The sequence below is a fragment of the Bombina bombina genome, chromosome 4 (assembly GCF_027579735.1).
Source record: "Bombina bombina isolate aBomBom1 chromosome 4, aBomBom1.pri, whole genome shotgun sequence".
Lineage (NCBI taxonomy): Eukaryota > Metazoa > Chordata > Amphibia > Anura > Bombinatoridae > Bombina > Bombina bombina.
Genome location: NC_069502.1, coordinates 198807112 through 198831871, shown reverse-complemented (window position 1 = coordinate 198831871; position 24760 = coordinate 198807112). Strand labels below are relative to the sequence as shown.

The window sequence follows — 24760 nt, the reverse complement described above, 5'->3', positions numbered from 1 at the left end:
TCCTGGCACCCCAAACTGCTCCCCATTCTGACAGACTTGCGTCTGTAGTCACAATCTCCCAGGATGGTCTAAGAAAGGATGTCCCTCGGGACAGATGATCTGGACAGAGCCACCAAGAGATTGAGTCTCTCGACCGGTTTTCCACGGAAATCTGTTGAGACAGATCCAAATGTTCCACTGCCTCAGCATGCACGGTTGTAATGGTCTGAGATGGAACCTGGCAAAGGGAATTATGTCCATGCTGGACAGCATGAGACCAATTACCTGCATACACTGAGCCACAGATGGCCTTAAGGAGGTACGGAGGGCAAGACAAGCCTGAAGCTAGCTTGCAACGTCTCTGGTCTGTTAGAAATATACTCATGGAGTCTATTATAGTACCCAGGAATTCTACCCTGGTGCTTGGAATCAGAGAACTCTTTTCTAAGTTTATCTTCCATCCATGAGATCGAAGAAGAGAGAGAAGAGATACCGAATGGTCCTCCGCCAGATGAAAAGATGGTGCTTGTACCAGAATATCGTCCAAGTAGGGAGCTACTGCTATACCCCGGGTTCTGGCAACCTTCATAAAGATTCTTGGAGCAGTAGGTAGACCAAACGGAAGTGCAATAAACTGGAAGTGCTGGTCCAGGAAAACAAACCTTAGGAACTGGAAGTGATCCTTGGGTAGTTGAGATTTGAAACCTATGTTGTATCCCTGAGCTATGACCTCCAGGACCTATGAACCTGCATGTCCCTGAACCAACCAGTCTGCCCCCTACACAATCCAGCGCAGGATCAGGGGGCCGCCCCTTCATGCAGATTTGGTCTCGGCAAGCTTTTTGTCCTGCTTGGATTTATTCCAGGATTGAGCCGGCTTCCAAGTACTCTTGGCTTGCTCAGGCTTAGAGGAGGACTGTTGTCGTTGCGATTTCTCAGAACGAAAGGAACGAAAATTGGAGCCTTATCCCTTAGACTTGTTCTTTTTATCCTGTGGTAGGAAGGCACCCTTGCCCCCTGTAACCATGGAGATAATGGAGTCCAAGCCTGGACCAAATAAAACATTTTTCTTAAAAGGAAGGGTAAGGTGTGTAGACTTAGAAGTCATATCCGCAGACCAGAATTTCAGCCAGAGCGCCCGATGGGTCTGCACTGAAAAAACAGAAATCTTAGCATTTAGGTGAATGATCTGCATGTTTGTCATCACAGATAAAAGAATTAACAATTCTCAAGGCCTTAATTCTTACTTGGATAATGTTGAGGGGACCCTCCACCTCGATCAAATCCGATAAGGAGTCGCACCAATAGGCCGCAGCTCCAGCAACTGAGGCAACAGCCACTGCCGGTTGAAACAAGTATTCCGCATGCTGAAACATTTTTCTGAGAAAAGTTTCCATCTTCTTATCCATCGGCTCACTGAACGACAAACTATCCTCAAGTGGGATAGTAGTACGCTTAGCCAGTGTGGAGATAAAAACATCCACCTTAGGGACGGAACCCCACAACTCCAATTGAGAGTCCAGGAATAAGTTTTTAAAGGAAGACGAAGGGGAAAAGGAAGATCAAATCCTATCCCACTTGTTCTTAATAATGTTCACCACTTTTAGAGGTACAGAAAAAGTTAAACGGCACTACCCTGTCCTCGTAAACTCTGTCTAATTTCGGGATCAAAGGTTCATCAAGCAGCTTGGCCTCTGGAACCTCTAATGTAGACAGAACATCCTTTAGAATAAAACATGTGTTCAATCTTAAATCAAAAAGCTGGTTCCTCTGCAGCTAGAGTCCTAGAGGTAGCAGACTACGATCCAGAGAGTTCACCCTCTGAAGACTCAGAGTGTGACCCATCCTTGGATAATTGAAAAACAGATAAATCCAATAAATCACCTGATGACCCCTGGACAGGAGAGCTATGTTTTACCTTTTGCTTGGCAGGGCGAGGTAAAGCACTAAGGGCCCCAGACACCGCCGTCTTTAACTGCGCAGTAAAGTCTGGTTAAAGGCTCCCTCAAGCTGGAGGATCAGGCGTGCTACGGGAAGCTGCATGTGATGAGGGAGATGACTGATGGGTATGCACCTCACGGGACGGTGAGTTCTCAGAGGTGGACGGCTCAGTGGTACTAAAGGGGTTAACCTTCTTAGATATAATAACTTTGTTGATACATGTGGAACACCGTTGAGAGGGTGGGCATACCAAGGCTTCCTCACAATATAAACAGGTATTACTATTTAAAAAAGAGGGAGTACCCTCAAGAATATCAGAATCCTCCATAGCTTGCGCTAATCACAGTAGGACACAGAATAAAACAATCTTTTTATTTCTCACAAAAACGGCACCTTTAAACTCCCAATGGCTGGGGCACTCACCACTTCCTAGACCCAAGCAAAACAGAGGAAAAAAATGTCTTCTCCAACAGCTAGTTTGGTCAGGAAATGAAAGTGTGACCACTCCCGGTCACGTGGTGCGCAAGGAATGACCACCCCTGCTATGAGAAAAAGCATGCCAAGCTACAAGCTGCGCAGCGTTCAAAGTGAAAGTAAAAACCTTTGTGTTCCAGCCACTAACAGTCTATGAGCCCAATGAAATCTCACATATAAAGCAGCATAAAATCAAAGCATCACATTTGATTAATCCCTCCTGTTCAATAACCTCCCTCAGGAGATATTAACCCATGATTCTATTAAGATAAAAGGAGTCACACTGTGACCCTGTCTTCTAGCATTTTATACATATGTTAGAATTGAAACGATCTTACCAGAATCCATGCTGTGGAACAGAAACACAGCCTCTCAAGTGTGACAGTCTTGTAGCATCGCTCCTGACATGGACTTGAGTGAAGAAAAAGCAGGCAGTGAAACTCATCAACACTGATTGCTTAAGGAGCTGTTAGCAGGCAGTCTGGATGGGTTCGCAGAAAGACTCTCTTTGCATTTCCAGAATCTAACTTTCGTCAATGCTCTCACTGAGAGGCTGACAAGACTACTTAAAACTCCAGTCCCATATCGAAGGGCAAATACCCCTCCTAAGGATCTACTCCGAAATCTTCTGACACTTCTCTGCCATCCTCCTGTGACGAAAGGCAAAGAATGACTGGGGGATGGGGGAAATGGTAGAGGTATTTAAGCCTTTGGCTTGGGTGTATTTGCCTCCTCCTGGTGGCCAGGTTCAGTATTTCCCAACAGTAAGGTATGAAGCCGTGGACTCTCCTTATATTAAGAAGGAAATATAATATAGAAAAGCATCATCGTATGAAATGCAAAAAAATAAAATAAAAAAAATACACCAAAATTCAGGATATCTATATTTTCAATATGAACTGGTAATTGAAAATCAGGAGATAAACTTTACTAGTTTTGGAACTATGCACCGTATTATAAAATATCTAACCATACAAATATTAGATACATATAAAACTACACACAATTCTGATCTCCCAAAAGGGTGACAACCTATTTTCACAATTCATGCAATTCTTACCCCTGTTCTAACTCAGCTTAGCAACAAAAAAAAAAGAAGTTCTACAAAAAGTCATCTTATATAGAATTTTCAAAAATATTTTTTTTTTTAGTTCAAAGAAACATGCATTTATGAGCCATAACATCAAAAACTCAAAAAATGAGGCTAGAGGTTACTGACAGGTTATTATTCTTACTGTGGCTATCACTCTCATGGTAAGCTGGTAATAAAATGTGCTGTAACTCCCAAATAGAGCCAATGGGGCCTATTTATGTAATGTCTGTACGACATGATCCGATCAGCGGATCATGTTCGACAGACATCGCTGAATGTGGAGAGCAATACGCTCTCCGCATTCAGCATTGCACCAGCAGCTCTTTTAAACTGCTGGTGCAACGCCGCCCCCTGCAATTTTGGCCGCTAGCAGGGGGTGTCAATCAACCCGATCGTATTCGATCAGGTTGATTTCCCGCGATCTCTGTCCGCCTCATAAGAGCAGGCGGACAGGTTATGGAGCAGCGGTCTTTAACTGGTGTTTCTGAAGGCTCACTAGAAACACGGCCCTTCAAGCTCCATACATAGCTTGATAAATGGGCCCCAATGTTTTGAGATATTTGTCATCGCCATGACAATCAGCTGGCAGACGGCAGACACAAACTACTCATTTAAAAGAGCAGACTTGCTGCTTTTGAAAAAGGGTCTCAAGTTTATGTTTATAAATTGTTGTTGCATATGCTTATGGTTAACAGTGGTCAGCGGATAGCCATCTGTGATCCCTTCTTTAAAAGAAGAGTCTCTCACATTTCATTATCACTTGCCTTGTATCGTACAATTTTGAGGTGCTAGGCTCACCTTTATAGCCCAGAAGACTGTAAAAAGCCCCTAGTATGCAGGCGATTGATATTTCAATTAGCAATCACCTGCTATTTAAAAGAGGAATGAGACACCTCTTTTGATAATAAGTAATATTTAATGCAATAGGTATTGTGTATAAGTTATGCTGTCTTAAGTGGATAGAGGATACTTTGGGCCACTACCCCCAATACAGTAAGTGCATTACATAAGTAAATGCCATTTTTAAGCCAACTACCTAATTGATGACAGGGGTATCAGAGTCCACACTGGAAAGATGGGGTCCCCCCTCTTCTAAACTGGGTCTCAAACCCTTTTATGGTGTAAAAAGCGTCTCTAAAAGATCAGTGATTACCTGATCCTAGTGGGGACAAGGGACTTCCTCATTTGAAAGAGGAGAGTCTTGTCCCTCTAGCCCAAACATGGTGTAGATAGAGGCTCCATTAGAGCACCCTCCGTCTCAGGTTAAACAGCATTTTAATTGCTGCTGCAGGTAATTATTTTTACACCTATTATTACCTGCATCTTACATGGGAATGCAATTAATTGAAAGTGCAGACTCTCCTCATTCAAATGCCCCTGTAAGAGTCCTGGGAGTTAAGTAACATGTTTGCAACCCTCCCCGCCATGCTTGCTATTCCTTACACCCTGATCAGCAGGGTGACCCCACCCTCTTGTCACAGGGCATGAGAGGAAGAGGGAGATGACAACGGGTCGTCATGCACATCTAAGGGTTAATTGTGTCGCTTTAAACTGTATACAACCACCTCAGTCTAATGTCATTACATTTGCTCATTTTAATGAGCTGGTTTAATGAAGATGCAAAACAATGTGTGTATAATCCTCAGTGCATATGTGAATTTGTTCAGGGTAAAATTTGAAGACCTTATTTTTATAATTTTATTATGAATAATATTTTAGGGGAAAAAAATCCTCTCATTTGCCTTCAGTGTCATCTCGTTTTACTTTCTCCCATTTGCACGTTATGGAATTTACTAGCATGGCCAGACGCTTTGTTTTGCCAGCCTAACAACCAGTATACAGTGACGTACCATGTGATAGATTCCCAGAATCCAGATTCATTCTCGCTAGTACCATCACTAAGAAGATCTTCATTAAGCTTATCTGGCTTTTTCTGAACCTATAAGAGAAGAAAAAGAAAACATGAATATGAGTTCTTTGTCTGCTATTAAACAATGGGAAAAAAAGAACAAATATACTGTAAGATTACCTTGACTTTAATAATTTTGCTCCTGAAATCATGAAGTACAACCACCACTTCTGAGGCCTCAGGAAGTGAATCTGTTCCATCATGACTGGAAGAAAAACAAATCCGCTCATTTGCACATGAATCAGGGACACGCATTTGCTTATACTACATCAGTGAATGCTACAATTAATTTTAATCCTTTGTAGAACCAGCCTAAAGGGATACTAAACCCAAATTAAAAGGATACTAAATCTAATTTTTTTTCTTTGATTCACATAGAGTATGCCATTTTAAGCAACTTTCTAATTTACTCCTATTATCAATTTTTCATTGCTCTCTTTCTATCTTTATTTGAAAAAGAAGTCATTTAAGCTAAGGAGCCAGCCAATTCAGACCCTGGACAGCACTTGTTTATTGGTGGGTGAATTTATCCACCAAACAGCAAGAGCAACCCAGGTTGTTCACCAAAAATGGGCCTGCTTCTAAACTTACAAACTTGCTTTTTAAATAAAGATACCAAGAGAATGAAGACAAAAATGATAATAGGAGTAAATTAGAAAGTTGCTTAAAATTGCATGATCTATCTGAATCACGAAAGAAAGAATTTGGGTTCAGGGTCCCTTTAAAGAGCCGGTCCATTTTAGGTTCAGGACCCTGGATAGCACTTGCTTATTGGTGGCTTCATTTAGCCACCAATCAAGCAAGCATTACCCAGGTGTTGAAACAAAAATGGTCAGACTCCTAAACTTTAAATTCCTGCTTTTAAAATAAAGATAGCAAGCGAACAAAGAAATTGATAATAGTAAATTAAAAAGCTGTTTAAAATTGCATGCTCTATCTGAATCATGAAAAAAAAAATTGGGTTTAGTATATAAAAAACAATTACAGGGATTAAATGGGTAGAGGGTCCTGTCGAGAGTTGCACTGTTGTAGTCGGCTCTTAGAAAGGTGGACTACAAACAGCTGGGCTCATAGGCTTACATGCTATGGGGTTTAAGGGATAGCAGTGGAGATAGGAAGGTTAGTGTAGGTTGTATGCATCCCTGAACAGTAGAGTCTTCAGGGAGCACTTGAAGCTTTTAAAACTAGGGGAGAGTCTTGTGGAGCGAGGCAGAGAGTTCCATAAGATGGGAGCCAGTGTGGAGAAATCTTGTAAACGGGAGTGAGAATTTTGTGTTTAAAGTGAAGGTAAACATTGATGAATGAAAGCCCGTTTTTTTAAAAATACTATTAAAAACAGGGGCACTTTCATTCATTAAAGTTTACAAATCAGCCAATTTTGATTAAAAACTTACCTTTTTTTTCTTTTCACAGGCAGAGCAGCTTCCCCCTCCTGGAAATCCTATATTCACATGTCAGCAATGAGTAATCCAGCTTCCTCCAATAACAGTATGGCATCAGGCAATAACTACCCTGGGGGGAAAGCCGTGATTGAAGGAAGCCGGATTAGTCATTGCTAACGTGTGAAGAGAGGGTTTCCAGGAGGGGGAAGCTGCTCTGGCTGTGAAAAGAAAAAAAGGTAAGTTTTTAATCAAAACGGCTGATTTGTAAACTTTGATGAATGAAAGTGCCCCTGTTTTATTAGTATTTTTAAAAAACAGGCTTTCATTCACCAAAGTTTACCTTCACTTTAATCCTGGAGGCAAGAGGAAGAGATTGGCAGAGAGGTGAGGCAGATGAAGAGCGACGTGTAAGGAAGATGAGCCTGGCAGAGGCATTTATTATGGATTGCAAAGGAGCTAGGCGGCAGCTAGGGAGACCAGAGAGGATGGAGTTGCAGAGTAGTCGAGGCGGAAAAGGATGAGAGTGGATTAAATTATTTTTCTTTTAAATGTTTATTTATATCCAACAATGCATACAATCATACATATTCCACATCTTTACACCACGCACAGAGGAGCATTGTATAATGTGCGAAAGGGTGGATAAGACCCAGACAGATCAATGTTAAAATTATGAGAGTTAAGCTGATGCAGAATCTTCAACTTTCAATTATAGGTTCAGTGGTTACCTTTTGCGGGGTAATTGCATACAATGTTGGAATTTTTTATTTTTAAAACATAACAAAACTAAACTAAACAACAATAAAATAAAGCAAAACAAAACCAGTACCTTCTCCCACTAAGAACATGGCTATATATTGCACCCTCTAAAACAAGTGGGTAGTTAAACCTCATATTTAGAGTTTCAGGGTCGTAATGAATGACAGTATTGCGCGAGTTTTAGTCGACCTGAAATACACTGCAGCCTGTACAATGGAAGACAGGACAGACATCTAGACGGGCTGATCACACAATCCTAAAAGTGCTTGCATATATAAATATTGTACAAAGATATTGATTGATAACCAGCTCTTATGAAGTAGGACTGGTAGTAATAAGCACGGTGTAAAGGAGATAAAATAGAGTCTATGGAGGAGTTAGCTAGGTACATGCATTCCAAGTTATAATGCGGTTTTGGGGGTGAAGCAGTGAGGATTATTCCCTGACCAAAAGCTTTGTGTCAGTTCAAAGGGGATTTTGTTAGGACTAAAAAAAATATATAAAAAAATAATGTTATAGGAACTATGGGAGTAGTACAGCATGAGGTTGTTCCTGTATATATGCAATAAGAGAAATCAAAAGAGGTATTGCTGATATTTCAGACTAAATAGGGTTACATATCTTTCAAGAGCTGATACTGTATAGATAAAAAGTATTTTTGCAGACTTAAATATATGGATATGCTAAAAGTGGGATGGTAACGACTTAACTTGCACTTTATATCATCAGTAGTAAAATGGCTGCTGCAGATGGGGTGGACCTATAAGTGCAGCAGTCAGGTAACATTCTACTGCCACAGAAGGTATTAAGAAAGGCGTGTCAAGGCACTGCACACATCCTATAGCCAAAAAGAATCACTAGTATTTCAGTTGATTAGGGCTCTGGTTAAATAGAATCTTATAGCTGTAAACAATAAAGCCAATCAAATAATAACGACACAAAACAACAAGCTTTCAAAAGTGGATTTTGTTAGTTAGTCCTACACAGCTCCACAGTGGCTGAGGGGGGGGGCCCAGCCCACCCTGCCCGACTATTAACAAAAAATACTGTTGCCCTGTCAAACAAAGTTGCGCATGGGAGATAACATTTAAAACATAAAGCAGGCAAATTCACATTAGTTCAAGCTCTGAAATATACCCCTGTAAAAAAACAACAACAAATAACATACTGATGCAGGCATGTAATGAAAATAGATTGCAAGAGTAGTACATTAGCCCGCAATTACAATGCTCCAGCGATCTATCAGTCTATGCCCCTAGCTCTGCAATCGTATTCCAAGGAGTCTCTGATTTGACATCCCCTCTGTTTCTTTAGGCAGCCCGCATCGCCCCAAACAGCCACAGGATCCGCTCGTCTGTTCAGTGTGTATGTGCACGCCATACAGGGCAGATCTTTCCCTCATGTGTTCAGAATTTGCGGTCATCCAGAGTCCCGGCTACATGAAGGGCCGGTCCTTTATCTGTATAGGTAGGTATAAGAAGGCGGTATGTTGTGCAGCTTCTAAAGTGTAGGCCCTCCCAAAGGATTCTGAATTGCAGTGAGTAGCCCCAGTAGACACGGAGGATATCCAAGGAATGCAGGGTAGAGCTCCCCCATTGCGGGGGTCAGGCTGTGTGTCGTCCGACCACATGGCATCACATACAGAGTCATGCTCTGACTGATGTTGATAGCACGGATCATTATTAGCTATCGTGATGGTAGTTACTAGTAGCGGTGCTTCATCCTTACTTGTGGGGAAAGACTCTCCAGTTGCCTGAACCACTGCGTGCAAACTTTTGTAGCTAAGGAATAGTCTCTCAAACACAGGCATAAAGGCCAAGGTTATCTGTGTGTAGTAATGTCCCTTTCCAACTCCATTGCGCAGAAATCCCTTACGGATCATAACTCGAGAAATTGCCTTCCAGGGAAGAAGAGATGAGAATGCTTCTATCCGCCAAGGTTTCCCGGACAGCTTGTCTGTCAAGGGAGATGCAGATGGCATAGAAGAATGGCGAAATTGCCTGGATTAGAAGAGAATTTCTACATCTTCTAGAGCCGCCCACCGGAAGTCAAAGTGGATTAAAATTTTAGTTGTGTCTTGTGTAAGGAAATGTCTGATTTTAGCAATGTTTTTAAGGTGGAAGCGGCAGGCTTTAGCCAAGGACTGAATGTGAGGAGTGAAAGAAAGATCTGAGTCAAGTGTGACCCCAAGACATAGGGCATGTGAGGTTGGGGTAATGATGGCGTTATCAACAGTTATAGAGACATGGGGGGTGGAGATTTTGGAAGAAGGGTGTAAAATAAGGAGCTCAGTTTTGGAGAAAGATAGCTTGAGGTAGTGAGAGGACTTTCAAGATGAGATATGAGACAGTTAGTGACACGGGTTAGCAAGGAAGGAGATAGTTACTAGGCTAACTAATACTCTCCTCTCTTTGAGATTAAACCGTCACAAAAATCTATGTGACCACATGTCATGATGGTAGCCGCTAAAGAAATATGCATTAACCCCTTTGTCACAATGTAGTTAACAATGTGACTTCTGTTATACACAGTGTGTTGAAATAGAAACCACCTGGGACTAAAATATCATATGAATATTAAGACACTATGAAGCCCATATGAGCTAATATACAGTCCTGGCCAAAAGTTTTGAGAATGACACAAATATTAATTTTCACAAAGTTTGCTGCCTCAGTTTTTATGATGACAATTTGCATATACTCCAGAATGTTATGAAGAGTGATCAAATCAATTGCAAAGTCCCTCTTTTCCATGAAAATGAACTTAGTCCCCAAAAAAACATTTCCACTGCATTTCAGACCTGCCACAAAAGGACCAGCTGACATCATGTCAGTGATTTTCTTGTGAATACAGGTGTCAGTGTTGACAAGGACAAGGTTGGACACCACTCTGTCATGCTGATTGAGTTAGAATAACAGACTGAAGCTTTAAAAGGAGGGGGGTGCTTGAAATCATTGTTCTTCCTCTGTACCTGCAAGGAAACACATGCAGTCATAATTGCTTTGCACAAAAAGGGATTCACATGCAAGGATATTGCTGCTACTAAGATTGCACCTAAATCAACCATTTATCGGATCATCAAGAACTTCAAGGAGAGAGGTTTAATTGTTGTGAAGAAGGCTTCAGGGCGCCCAAGAAAGTCCAGCAAGCACCAGGAACTTCACCTAAAGTTAATTCAGCTCTGGGACTCGGCACCACCAGTGCAGAGCTTGCTCAGGAATGGCAGCAGGCAGGTGTAAGTGAATCTGCACGCACAGTGAGGCGAAGACCATCAGTCCTGTGTCATGCCAACAGTAAAGCATCCTGAGACCATTCATGTGTGGGGTTGCTTCTCAGCCAAGGGAGTGAGTTCACTCACTATTTTGCCTAAGAACACAGCCATGAATAAAGAAAGGTACAAAAACATCCTCCAAGAGCAACTTCTCCCAAACATCCAAGAACAGTTTGCTGACGAACAATGCCTTTTCCAGCATGATGGAGCACCTTCCCATAAGGCAAAAGTGATAACTAAGTGGCATGGGGAACAAAACATCAAATTTTTGGGTCCATGGCCAGGAAACTCCCCAGACCTTAATCCCATTGAGAACTTGTGGTCAATCCTCAAGAGGCAAGTGAACAAAAAAAACCCACATATTCTGACAAACTCCAAGCATTGATTATGCAAGAATGGGCTGCAATCAGTCAGGATGTGGCCCAGAAGTTGATTTACAGCATGCAAGGGCAAATTGCAGAGGTCTTGAAAAACTAAATTTATGCTTACCTGATAAATGTATTTCTTTCTTGACACGGTGAGTCCACGGATCATCATTAATTACTGTTGGGAATATCACTCCTGGCCAGCAGGAGGAGGCAAAGAGCACACACAGCAAAGCTGATAAATATCACTTCCCTACCCACAATCCCCAGTCATTCGACCAAAGGAAAGGGGAGAAAGGAAATAACACAAGGTGCAGAGGTGTCTGAGGTTTATATAACAAAGAACTGTCTGAAAAAAACAGGGTGGGCCGTGGACTCACCGTGTCAAGAAATAAATAAATTTATCAGGTAAGCATAAATTTTGTTTTCTTTAAAATGACACAGTGAGTCCACAGATCATTATTAAGTACTGTTGAGAATCAATACCCAAGCTAGAGGACACAGATGATAAGGGAGGGACAAGACAGCTAATCTACAGTAGGCACCACTGCTTGAAGAACCTTTCTCCCAAAAGAAGCCGTATCTGAGGCAAAAGTATGCAGAGAGGACCAAATTGCAGCCTTGTAAATCTGTTCCACAGAAGCTTCATTTTTGAAGGCCAGAAAGAAGAAACAGCCCTCGTAGAGGGAGCCGTGAGTCTCTCAGGAGGCTGCCGCCCAGCCGTTTCATAGACCAAATGAATTATCCTCTTCAGCCAGAGCAAAAGAGAAGTAGCCGTGGTTTTCTGGCCCTTGCGTTTCTCAGAGAAAACGACAAACAAAACAGGAGACTGACGAAAGTCCTTAGTCGCCTGCAAGAAGAATTACAGCTCATGCACTTCACCTCCTCGAGGCAAAGAGAATGACTGGGGATTGTGGGTAGGGAAGTGATATTTATCAGCTTTGCTGTGGTGCTTTTTGCCTCCTCCTGCTGGTCAGGAGTGATATTCCCAACAGTAATTAATGATCCGTGGACTCACTGTGTCATTAGAAAGAAAAGAAGGATTAACACTGTAAATATTGACTCTTTTCATAAACCTAATGTAATGGTCAATAAAAGCCTTTGACACTTATGAAATGCTTGTAATTATACTTCAGTATACCATAGTAACATCTAACTAAAATATCTAAAAACACTAAAGCAGCAGACTTTGTGAAAATTAATATTTGTGTCATTCTCAAAACTTTTGGCCAGGACTGTACAATGTATGATCCATAAGATCAGTGTAATAGTTAGCTAAAAAACAGAATTTATGTTTACCTGATAAATTACTTTCTCCAACGGTGTGTCCGGTCCACGGCGTCATCCTTACTTGTGGGGATATTCTCTTCCCCAACAGGAAATGGCAAAGAGCCCAGCAAAGCTGGTCACATGATCCCTCCTAGGCTCCGCCTACCCCAGTCATTCGACCGACGTTAAGGAGGAATATTTGCATAGGAGAAACCATATGGTACCGTGGTGACTGTAGTTAAAGAAAATAAATTATCAGACCTGATTAAAAAAACCAGGGCGGGCCGTGGACCGGACACACCGTTGGAGAAAGTAATTTATCAGGTAAACATAAATTCTGTTTTCTCCAACATAGGTGTGTCCGGTCCACGGCGTCATCCTTACTTGTGGGAACCAATACCAAAGCTTTAGGACACGGATGAAGGGAGGGAGCAAATCAGGTCACCTAAATGGAAGGCACCACGGCTTGCAAAACCTTTCTCCCAAAAATAGCCTCAGAAGAAGCAAAAGTATCAAACTTGTAAAATTTGGTAAAAGTGTGCAGTGAAGACCAAGTCGCTGCCCTACATATCTGATCAACAGAAGCCTCGTTCTTGAAGGCCCATGTGGAAGCCACAGCCCTAGTGGAATGAGCTGTGATTCTTTCGGGAGGCTGCCGTCCGGCAGTCTCGTAAGCCAATCTGATGATGCTTTTAATCCAAAAAGAGAGAGAGGTAGAAGTTGCTTTTTGACCTCTCCTTTTACCGGAATAAACAACAAACAAGGAAGATGTTTGTCTAAAATCCTTTGTAGCATCTAAATAGAATTTTAGAGCGCGAACAACATCCAAATTGTGCAACAAACGTTCCTTCTTTGAAACTGGTTTCGGACACAGAGAAGGTACGATAATCTCCTGGTTAATGTTTTTGTTAGAAACAACTTTTGGAAGAAAACCAGGTTTAGTACGTAAAACCACCTTATCTGCATGGAACACCAGATAAGGAGGAGAACACTGCAGAGCAGATAATTCTGAAACTATTCTAGCAGAAGAAATTGCAACTAAAAACAAAACTTTCCAAGATAATAACTTAATATCAACGGAATGCAAGCATGCACAGTTGTAATGGTCTTAGATGAATGCGTGCAAAAGGAACTATGTCCATTGCCGCTACCATCAACCCGATCACTTCCATGCACTGAGCTATGGAAGGAAGAGGAACGGAATGAAGTATCCGACAAGAGTCTAGAAGTTTCGTTTTTCTGGCCTCTGTCAGAAAAATCCTCATTTCTAAGGAGTCTATTATTGTTCCCAAGAAGGGAACCCTTGTTGACGGAGATAGAGAACTCTTTTCCACGTTCACTTTCCATCCGTGAGATCTGAGAAAGGCCAGGACAATGTCCGTGTGAGCCTTTGCTTGAGGAAGGGACGACGCTTGAATCAGAATGTCGTCCAAGTAAGGTACTACAGCAATGCCCCTTGGTCTTAGCACAGCTAGAAGGGACCCTAGTACCTTTGTGAAAATCCTTGGAGCAGTGGCTAATCCGAAAGGAAGCGCCACGAACTGGTAATGTTTGTCCAGGAATGCGAACCTCAGGAACCGATGATGTTCCTTGTGGATAGGAATATGTAGATACGCATCCTTTAAATCCACCGTGGTCATGAATTGACCTTCCTGGATGGAAGGAAGAATAGTTCGAATGGTTTCCATCTTGAACGATGGAACCTTGAGAAACTTGTTTAAGATCTTGAGATCTAAGATTGGTCTGAACGTTCCCTCTTTTTTGGGAACTATAAACAGATTGGAGTAGAACCCCATCCCTTGTTCTCTTAATGGAACAGGATGAATCACTCCCATTTTTAACAGGTCTTCTACACAATGTAAGAATGCCTGTCTTTTTATGTGGTCTGAAGACAACTGAGACCTGTGGAACCTCCCCCTTGGGGGAAGTCCCTTGAATTCCAGAAGATAACCTTGGGAGACTATTTCTAGCGCCCAAGGATCCAGAACATCTCTTGCCCAAGCCTGAGCGAAGAGAGAGAGTCTGCCCCCCACCAGATCCGGTCCCGGATCGGGGGCCAACATTTCATGCTGTCTTGGTAGCAGTGGCAGGTTTCTTGGCCTGCTTTCCCTTGTGCCAGCCTTGCATTGGTCTCCAAGCTGGCTTGGCTTGAGAAGTATTACCCTCTTGCTTAGAGGACGTAGCACTTTGGTCTGGTCCGTTTCTACGAAAGGGACGAAAATTAGGTTTATTTTTTGCCTTGAAAGGCCGATCCTGAGGAAGGGCGTGGCCCTTACCCCCAGTGATATCAGAGATAATCTCTTTCAAGTCAGGGCCAAACAGCGTTTTCCCCTTGAAAGGAATGTTAAGTAGCTTGTTCTTGGAAGACGCATCAGCCGACCAAGATTTCAACCAAAGCGCTCTGCGCGCCACAATAGCAAACCCAGAATTCTTAGCCGCTAACCTAGCCAATTGCAAAGTGGCGTCTAGGGTGAAAGAATTAGCCAATTTGAGAGCATTGATTCTGTCCATAATCTCCTCATAAGGAGGAGAATCACTATCGACCGCCTTTATCAGCTCATCGAACCAGAAACATGCGGCTGTAGCGACAGGGACAATGCATGAAATTGGTTGTAGAAGGTAACCCTGCTGAACAAACATCTTTTTAAGCAAACCTTCTAATTTTTTATCCATAGGATCTTTGAAAGCACAACTATCCTCTATGGGTATAGTGGTGCGTTTGTTTAAAGTGGAAACCGCTCCCTCGACCTTGGGGACTGTCTGCCATAAGTCCTTTCTGGGGTCGACCATAGGAAACAATTTTTTAAATATGGGGGGAGGGACGAAAGGAATACCGGGCCTTTCCCATTCTTTATTAACAATGTCCGCCACCCGCTTGGGTATAGGAAAAGCTTCTGGGAGCCCCGGCACCTCTAGGAACTTGTCCATTTTACATAGTTTCTCTGGGATGACCAACTTGTCACAATCATCCAGAGTGGATAATACCTCCTTAAGCAGAATGCGGAGATGTTCCAACTTAAATTTAAATGCAATCACATCAGGTTCAGCTAGTTGAGAAATGTTCCCTGAATCAGTAATTTCTCCCTCAGACAAAACCTCCCTGGCCCCATCAGACTGGGTTAGGGGCCCTTCAGAAATATTATTATCAGCGTCGTCATGCTCTTCAGTATCTAAAACAGAGCAGTCGCGCTTACGCTGATAAGTGTTCATTTTGGCTAAAATGTTTTTGACAGAATTATCCATTACAGCCGTTAATTGTTGCATAGTAAGGAGTATTGGCGCGCTAGATGTACTAGGGGCCTCCTGAGTGGGCAAGACTCGTGTAGACGAAGGAGGGAATGATGCAGTACCATGCTTACTCCCCTCACTTGAGGAATCATCTTGGGCATCATTGTCATTGTCACATAAATCACATTTATTTAAATGAATAGGAATTCTGGCTTCCCCACATTCAGAACACAGTCTATCTGGTAGTTCAGACATGTTAAACAGGCATAAACTTGATAACAAAGTACAAAAAACGTTTTAAAATAAAACCGTTACTGTCACTTTAAATTTTAAACTGAACACACTTTATTACTGCAAATGCGAAAAAACATGAAGGAATTGTTCAAAATTCACCAAATTTTCACCACAGTGTCTTAAAGCCTTAAAAGTATTGCACACCAAATTTTGAAGCTTTAACCCTTAAAATAACGGAACCGGAGCCGTTTTGAACTTTAACCCCTTTACAGTCCCTGGTATCTGCTTTGCTGAGACCCAACCAAGCCCCAAGGGGAATACGATACCAAATGACGCCTTCAGAAAGTCTTTTCTAAGTATCAGAGCTCCTCTCACATGCGACTGCATGCCATGCCTCTCAAAAACAAGTGCGCAACACCGGCGCGAAAATGAGGCTCTGCCTATGCTTTGGGAAAGCCCCTAAAGAATAAGGTGTCTAAAACAGTGCCTGCCGATATTATTATATCAAAATACCCAGATAAAATGATTCCTCAAGGCTAAATATGTGTTAATAATCAATCGATTTAGCCCAGAAAAAGTCTACAGTCTTAATAAGCCCTTTTTGAAGCCCTTATTTACGATCGTAATAAACATGGCTTACCGGATCCCATAGGGAAAATGACAGCTTCCAGCATTACATCGTCTTGTTAGAATGTGTCATACCTCAAGCAGCAAGAGACTGCTCACTGTTCCCCCAACTGAAGTTAATTGCTCTCAACAGTCCTGTGTGGAACAGCCATGGATTTTAGTGACGGTTGCTAAAATCATTTTCCTCATACAAACAGAAATCTTCATCTCTTTTCTGTTTCTGAGTAAATAGTACATACCAGCACTATTTCAAAATAACAAACTCTTGATTGAATAATAAAAACTACAGTTAAACACTAAAAAACTCTAAGCCATCTCCGTGGAGATGTTGCCTGTACAACGGCAAAGAGAATGACTGGGGTAGGCGGAGCCTAGGAGGGATCATGTGACCAGCTTTGCTGGGCTCTTTGCCATTTCCTGTTGGGGAAGAGAATATCCCCACAAGTAAGGATGACGCCGTGGACCGGACACACCTATGTTGGAGAAAATTAAGCAAAAACATCTGCAGCTCACGTGTGTATGATGCTGTTCACATTGAAGAATCTGCTAGTTATGTTTTACTAAAGGTCATAAAAATATTTTGCTTGAATTGTCACAAAGAATACTAAGTGAAGAATGATCCCACAATGTGATAACTGCAGTGTGATATCAACAGATCATGTGTATACAGGTCATTTCAGGAGTACATTATATGCAGAATGTGTTATCTACAGCTCATGTGTATATGGACAATGTGATATCTACAGATCATGTGTATACAGGTCATTTCAGGAGTACATTACATGCAGAATGTGTTATCTACAGCTCATGTGTATATGGACAATGTGATATCTACAGCTCATGTGTATATGGACAATGTGATATCTACAGATCATGTGTATACAGGTCATTTCAGGAGTACATTACATGCAGAATGTGTTATCTACAGCTCATGTGTATATGGACAATGTGATATCTACAGATCATGTGTATACAGGTCATTTCAGGAGTACATTATATGCAGAATGTGTTATCTACAGCTCATGTGTATATGGACAATGTGATATCTACAGCTCATGTGTATATGGACAATGTGATATCTACAGCTCATGTGTATATGGACAATGTGATATCTACAGCTCATGTGTATATGGACAATGTGATATCTACAGCTCATGTGTATATGGACAATTCCAGAAGTACATTATATGCAGGATGTGTGTATATTGACATTTCCTGCAGTGAGATATCTACAGCTTGTGTGCATGCAGGCAATTCCAGGTGTACATTATATGCAGAATGTGTTTATATGGGCATTTCCTGCAGTGTGATATCTACAGCTTGTGTTCATATGGATAATTCCAGGAGTACATTATATGCAGAAAGTGTGTATATGGGCAGCTGCTGCAGTGGGATATCTATAGCTTGTGTTCATATGGATAATTCCAGGAGTACATTATATGCAGAATGTGTTTATATGGGCATTTCCTGCAGAGTGATATCTACAGCTTGTGTTCATATGGATAATTCCAGGAGTACAATATATGCAGAATGTGTGTATATGGGCAGCTGCAGCAGTGTGATATCTAGAGCTTGTGTTCATATGGATAATTCCAGGAGTACATTATATTCAGGATGTGTGTGTATATGGGCAGCTGCTGCAGTGTGATATCTACAGCTTGTGTTCATATGGATAATTCCAGGAGTACATTATATGCAGGATGTGTGTGTATATGGGCAGCTGCTGCAGTGTGATATCTACAGCTTGTGTTCATATGGATAATTCCAGGAGTACATTATATGCAGGATGTGTGTATATGGGCAGCTGCTGCAGTGTGATATCTACAGCTTGTGTTCATATGGATAATTCCAGGAGTACATTATATGCAGGATGTGTGTGTATATGGGCAGCTGCTGCAGTGTGATATCTATAACTTGTGTTCATATGGATAATTCCAGGAGTACATTATATGCAGGATGTGTGTATATGGGCAGCTGCTGCAGTGTGATATCTACAGCTTGTGTTCATATGGATAATTCCAGGAGTACATTATATGCAGGATGTGTTTATATGGGCATTTCCTGCAGAGTGATATCTATAGCTTGTGTTCATATGGATAATTCCAGGAGTACATTATATGCAGAATGTGTATATATGGGCAGCTGCTGCAGAGTGATATCTATAACTTGTGTTCATATGGATAATTCCAGGAGTACATTATATGCAGGATGTGTGTGTATATGGGCAGCTGCTGCAGTGGGATATCTATAGCTTGTGTTCATATGGATAATTCCAGGAGTACATTATATGCAGAAAGTGTTTATATGGGCATTTCCTGCAGAGTGATATCTACAGCTTGTGTTCATATGGATAATTCCAGGAGTACATTATATGAAGGATGTGTGTGTATATGGGCAGCTGCTGCAGTGTGATATCTAGAGCTTGTGTTCATATGGATAATTCCAGGAGTACATTATATGCAGGATGTGTGTGTAAATGGGCAGCTGCTGCAGTGTGATATCTACAGCTTGTGTTCATATGGATAATTCCAGGAGTACATTATATGCAGGATGTGTGTGTATATGGGCAGCTGCTGCAGTGTGATATCTACAGCTTGTGTTCATATGGATAATTCCAGGAGTACATTATATGCAGGATGTGTGTATATGGGCAGCTGCTGCAGTGGGATATCTACAGCTTGTGTTCATATGGATAATTCCAGGAGTACATTATATGCAGGATGTGTGTGTATATGGGCAGCTGCTGCAGTGTGATATCTATAGCTTGTGTTCATATGGATAATTCCAGGAGTACATTATATGCAGGATGTGTGTATATATGGGCAGCTGCTGCAGAGTGATATCTAGAGCTTGTGTTCATATGGATAATTCCAGGAGTACATTATATGCAGAATGTGTGTATATGGGCAGCTGCTGCAGTGTGATATCTACAGCTTGTGTTCATATGGATAATTCCAGGAGTACATTATATGCAGGATGTGTGTGTATATGGGCAGCTGCTGCAGTGTGATATCTACAGCTTGTGTTCATATGGATAATTCCAGGAGTACATTATATGCAGGATGTGTGTGTATATGGGCAGCTGCTGCAGTGGGATATCTACAGCTTGTGTTCATATGGATAATTCCAGGAGTACATTATATGCAGAATGTGTGTATATATGGGCAGCTGCTGCAGAGTGATATCTAGAGCTTGTGTTCATATGGATAATTCCAGGAGTACATTATATGCAGGATGTGTATATATGGGCAGCTGCTGCAGTGTGATATCTACAGCTTGTGTTCATATGGATAATTCCAGGAGTACATTATATGCAGGATGTGTGTGTATATGGGCAGCTGCTGCAGTGGGATATCTATAGCTTGTGTTCATATGGATAATTCCAGGAGTACATTATATGCAGGATGTGTGTGTATATGGGCAGCTGCTGCAGTGGGATATCTACAGCTTGTGTTCATATGGATAATTCCAGGAGTACATTATATGCAGGATGTGTGTGTATATGGGCAGCTGCTGCAGTGTGATATCTACAGCTTGTGTTCATATGGATAATTCCAGGAGTACATTATATGCAGGATGTGTGTGTATATGGGCAGCTGCTGCAGAGTGATATCTACAGCTTGTGTTCATATGGATAATTCCAGGAGTACATTATATGCAGGATGTGTGTGTATATGGGCAGCTGCTGCAGTGGGATATCTATAGCTTGTGTTCATATGGATAATTCCAGGAGTACATTATATGCAGGATGTGTGTGTATATGGGCAGCTGCTGCAGTGTGATATCTACTGCTTGTGTGCACATGGATAATTCCAGGAGTACATTATATGCAGAATGTGTTTATATGGGCATTTCCTGCAGTGTGATATCTAGAGCTTGTGTTCATATGGATAATTCCAGGAGTACATTATATGCAGGATGTGTGTGTATATGGGCAGCTGCTGCAGTGTGATATCTAGAGCTTGTGTTCATATGGATAATTCCAGGAGTACATTATATGCAGAAAGTGTGTATATGGGCAGCTGCTGCAGTGTGATATCTACTGCTTGTGTTCATATGGATAATTCCAGGAGTACATTATATGCAGGATGTGTGTATATGGGCAGCTGCTGCAGTGTGATATCTACAGCTTGTGTTCATATGGATAATTCCAGGAGTACATTATATGCAGGATGTGTGTATATGGGCAGCTGCTGCAGAGTGATATCTACAGCTTGTGTTCATATGGATAATTCCAGGAGTACATTATATGCAGGATGTGTGTATATGGGCAGCTGCTGCAGTGTGATATCTATAGCATGTGTTCATATGGATAATTCCAGGAGTACATTATATGCAGGATGTGTGTGTATATGGGCAGCTGCTGCAGTGGGATATCTATAGCATGTGTTCATATGGATAATTCCAGGAGTACATTATATGCAGGATGTGTGTGTATATGGGCAGCTGCTGCAGTGTGATATCTACAGCTTGTGTTCATATGGATTATTCCAGGAGTACATTATATGCAGGATGTGTGTATATGGGCAGCTGCTGCAGTGTGATATCTACAGCTTGTGTTCATATGGATAATTCCAGGAGTACATTATATGCAGAATGTGTATATATGGGCAGCTGCTGCAGTGTGATATCTACAGCTTGTGTTCATATGGATAATTCCAGGAGTACATTATATGCAGGATGTGTGTGTATATGGGCAGCTGCTGCAGTGGGATATCTACAGCTTGTGTTCATATGGATAATTCCAGGAGTACATTATATGCAGGATGTGTGTGTATATGGGCAGCTGCTGCAGTGGGATATCTACAGCTTGTGTTCATATGGATAATTCCAGGAGTACATTATATGCAGGATGTGTGTATATGGGCAGCTGCTGCAGTGTGATATCTAGAGCTTGTGTTCATATGGATAATTCCAGGAGTACATTATATGCAGGATGTGTGTGTATATGGGCAGCTGCTGCAGTGGGATATCTATAGCTTGTGTTCATATGGATAATTCCAGGAGTACATTATATGCAGGATGTGTGTATATGGGCAGCTGCTGCAGTGTGATATCTACAGCTTGTGTTCATATGGATAATTCCAGGAGTACATTATATGCAGGATGTGTGTATATGGGCAGCTGCTGCAGTGTGATATCTACAGCTTGTGTTCATATGGATAATTCCAGGAGTACATTATATGCAGGATGTGTGTATATGGGCAGCTGCTGCAGTGTGATATCTACAGCTTGTGTTCATATGGATAATTCCAGGAGTACATTATATGCAGGATGTGTGTGTATATGGGCAGCTGCTGCAGTGTGATATCTACAGCTTGTGTTCATATGGATAATTCCAGGAGTACATTATATGCAGGATGTGTGTATATGGGCAGCTGCTGAAGTGTGATATCTAGAGCTTGTGTTCATATGGATAATTCCAGGAGTACATTATATGCAGAATGTGTGTATATGGGCAGCTGCTGCAGTGTGATATCTAGAGCTTGTGTTCATATGGATAATTCCAGGAGTACATTATATGCAGGATGTGTGTGTATATGGGCAGCTGCTGCAGTGGGATATTTACAGCTTGTGGTCATATGGATAATTCCAGGAGTACATTATATGCAGGATGTGTGTGTATATGGGCAGCTGCTGCAGTGGGATATCTAGAGCTTGTGTTCATATGGATAATTCCAGGAGTACATTATATGCAGGATGTGTGTATATGGGCAGCTGCTGCAGTGTGATATCTACAGCTTGTGTTCATATGGATAATTCCAGGAGTACATTATATGCAGGATGTGTGTGTATATGGGCAGCTGCTGCAGTGTGATATCTATAACTTGTGTTCATATGGATAATTCCAGGAGTACATTATATGCAGGATGTGTGTATATGGGCAGCTGCTGCAGTGTGATATCTACAGCTTGTGTTCATATGGATAATTCCAGGAGTACATTATATGCAGGATGTGTTTATATGGGCATTTCCTGCAGAGTGATATCTATAGCTTGTGTTCATATGGATAATTCCAGGAGTACATTATATGCAGAATGTGTATATATGGGCAGCTGCTGCAGAGTGATATCTATAACTTGTGTTCATATGGATAATTCCAGGAGTACATTATATGCAGGATGTGTGTGTATATGGGCAGCTGCTGCAGTGGGATATCTATAGCTTGTGTTCATATGGATAATTCCAGGAGTACATTATATGCAGAAAGTGTTTATATGGGCATTTCCTGCAGAGTGATATCTACAGCTTGTGTTCATATGGATAATTCCAGGAGTACATTATATGAAGGATGTGTGTGTATATGGGCAGCTGCTGCAGTGTGATATCTAGAGCTTGTGTTCATATGGATAATTCCAGGAGTACATTATATGCAGGATGTGTGTGTAAATGGGCAGCTGCTGCAGTGTGATATCTACAGCTTGTGTTCATATGGATAATTCCAGGAGTACATTATATGCAGGATGTGTGTGTATATGGGCAGCTGCTGCAGTGTGATATCTACAGCTTGTGTTCATATGGATAATTCCAGGTGTACATTATATGCAGGATGTGTGTGTATATGGGCAGCTGCTGCAGTGTGATATCTACAGCTTGTGTTCATATGGATAATTCCAGGAGTACATTATATGCAGGATGTGTGTATATGGGCAGCTGCTGCAGTGGGATATCTACAGCTTGTGTTCATATGGATAATTCCAGGAGTACATTATATGCAGGATGTGTGTGTAAATGGGCAGCTGCTGCAGTGTGATATCTACAGCTTGTGTTCATATGGATAATTCCAGGAGTACATTATATGCAGGATGTGTGTGTATATGGGCAGCTGCTGCAGTGTGATATCTACAGCTTGTGTTCATATGGATAATTCCAGGTGTACATTATATGCAGGATGTGTGTGTATATGGGCAGCTGCTGCAGTGTGATATCTACAGCTTGTGTTCATATGGATAATTCCAGGAGTACATTATATGCAGGATGTGTGTATATGGGCAGCTGCTGCAGTGGGATATCTACAGCTTGTGTTCATATGGATAATTCCAGGAGTACATTATATGCAGGATGTGTGTGTATATGGGCAGCTGCTGCAGTGTGATATCTATAGCTTGTGTTCATATGGATAATTCCAGGAGTACATTATATGCAGAATGTGTGTATATGGGCAGCTGCTGCAGTGTGATATCTACAGCTTGTGTTCATATGGATAATTCCAGGAGTACATTATATGCAGGATGTGTGTGTATATGGGCAGCTGCTGCAGTGGGATATCTACAGCTTGTGTTCATATGGATAATTCCAGGAGTACATTATATGCAGAATGTGTGTATATATGGGCAGCTGCTGCAGAGTGATATCTAGAGCTTGTGTTCATATGGATAATTCCAGGAGTACATTATATGCAGGATGTGTATATATGGGCAGCTGCTGCAGTGTGATATCTACAGCTTGTGTTCATATGGATAATTCCAGGAGTACATTATATGCAGGATGTGTGTGTATATGGGCAGCTGCTGCAGTGGGATATCTATAGCTTGTGTTCATATGGATAATTCCAGGAGTACATTATATGCAGGATGTGTGTGTATATGGGCAGCTGCTGCAGTGGGATATCTACAGCTTGTGTTCATATGGATAATTCCAGGAGTACATTATATGCAGGATGTGTGTGTATATGGGCAGCTGCTGCAGTGTGATATCTACAGCTTGTGTTCATATGGATAATTCCAGGAGTACATTATATGCAGGATGTGTGTGTATATGGGCAGCTGCTGCAGAGTGATATCTACAGCTTGTGTTCATATGGATAATTCCAGGAGTACATTATATGCAGGATGTGTGTGTATATGGGCAGCTGCTGCAGTGGGATATCTATAGCTTGTGTTCATATGGATAATTCCAGGAGTACATTATATGCAGGATGTGTGTGTATATGGGCAGCTGCTGCAGTGTGATATCTACTGCTTGTGTGCACATGGATAATTCCAGGAGTACATTATATGCAGAATGTGTTTATATGGGCATTTCCTGCAGTGTGATATCTAGAGCTTGTGTTCATATGGATAATTCCAGGAGTACATTATATGCAGGATGTGTGTGTATATGGGCAGCTGCTGCAGTGTGATATCTAGAGCTTGTGTTCATATGGATAATTCCAGGAGTACATTATATGCAGAAAGTGTGTATATGGGCAGCTGCTGCAGTGTGATATCTACAGCTTGTGTTCATATG

General features: G+C 41.7%; 1 protein-coding gene across 2 annotated transcripts in view; it reads right to left on the bottom strand.

Annotated features, from left to right (window-relative positions):
• The window catches only part of UGGT1 (UDP-glucose glycoprotein glucosyltransferase 1), a 259452-nt gene that overhangs the window by 92660 nt on the left and 142032 nt on the right, over positions 1–24760 (bottom strand). For both annotated transcript variants that reach the window (XM_053709747.1, XM_053709748.1), the window contains 2 exons: positions 5517–5601; positions 5338–5426 (listed from right to left, as the gene is read on the bottom strand). In XM_053709747.1, the coding sequence (XP_053565722.1) occupies positions 5338–5426; positions 5517–5601 (174 nt within the window). The remainder of the gene's footprint in view (positions 1–5337; positions 5427–5516; positions 5602–24760) is intronic.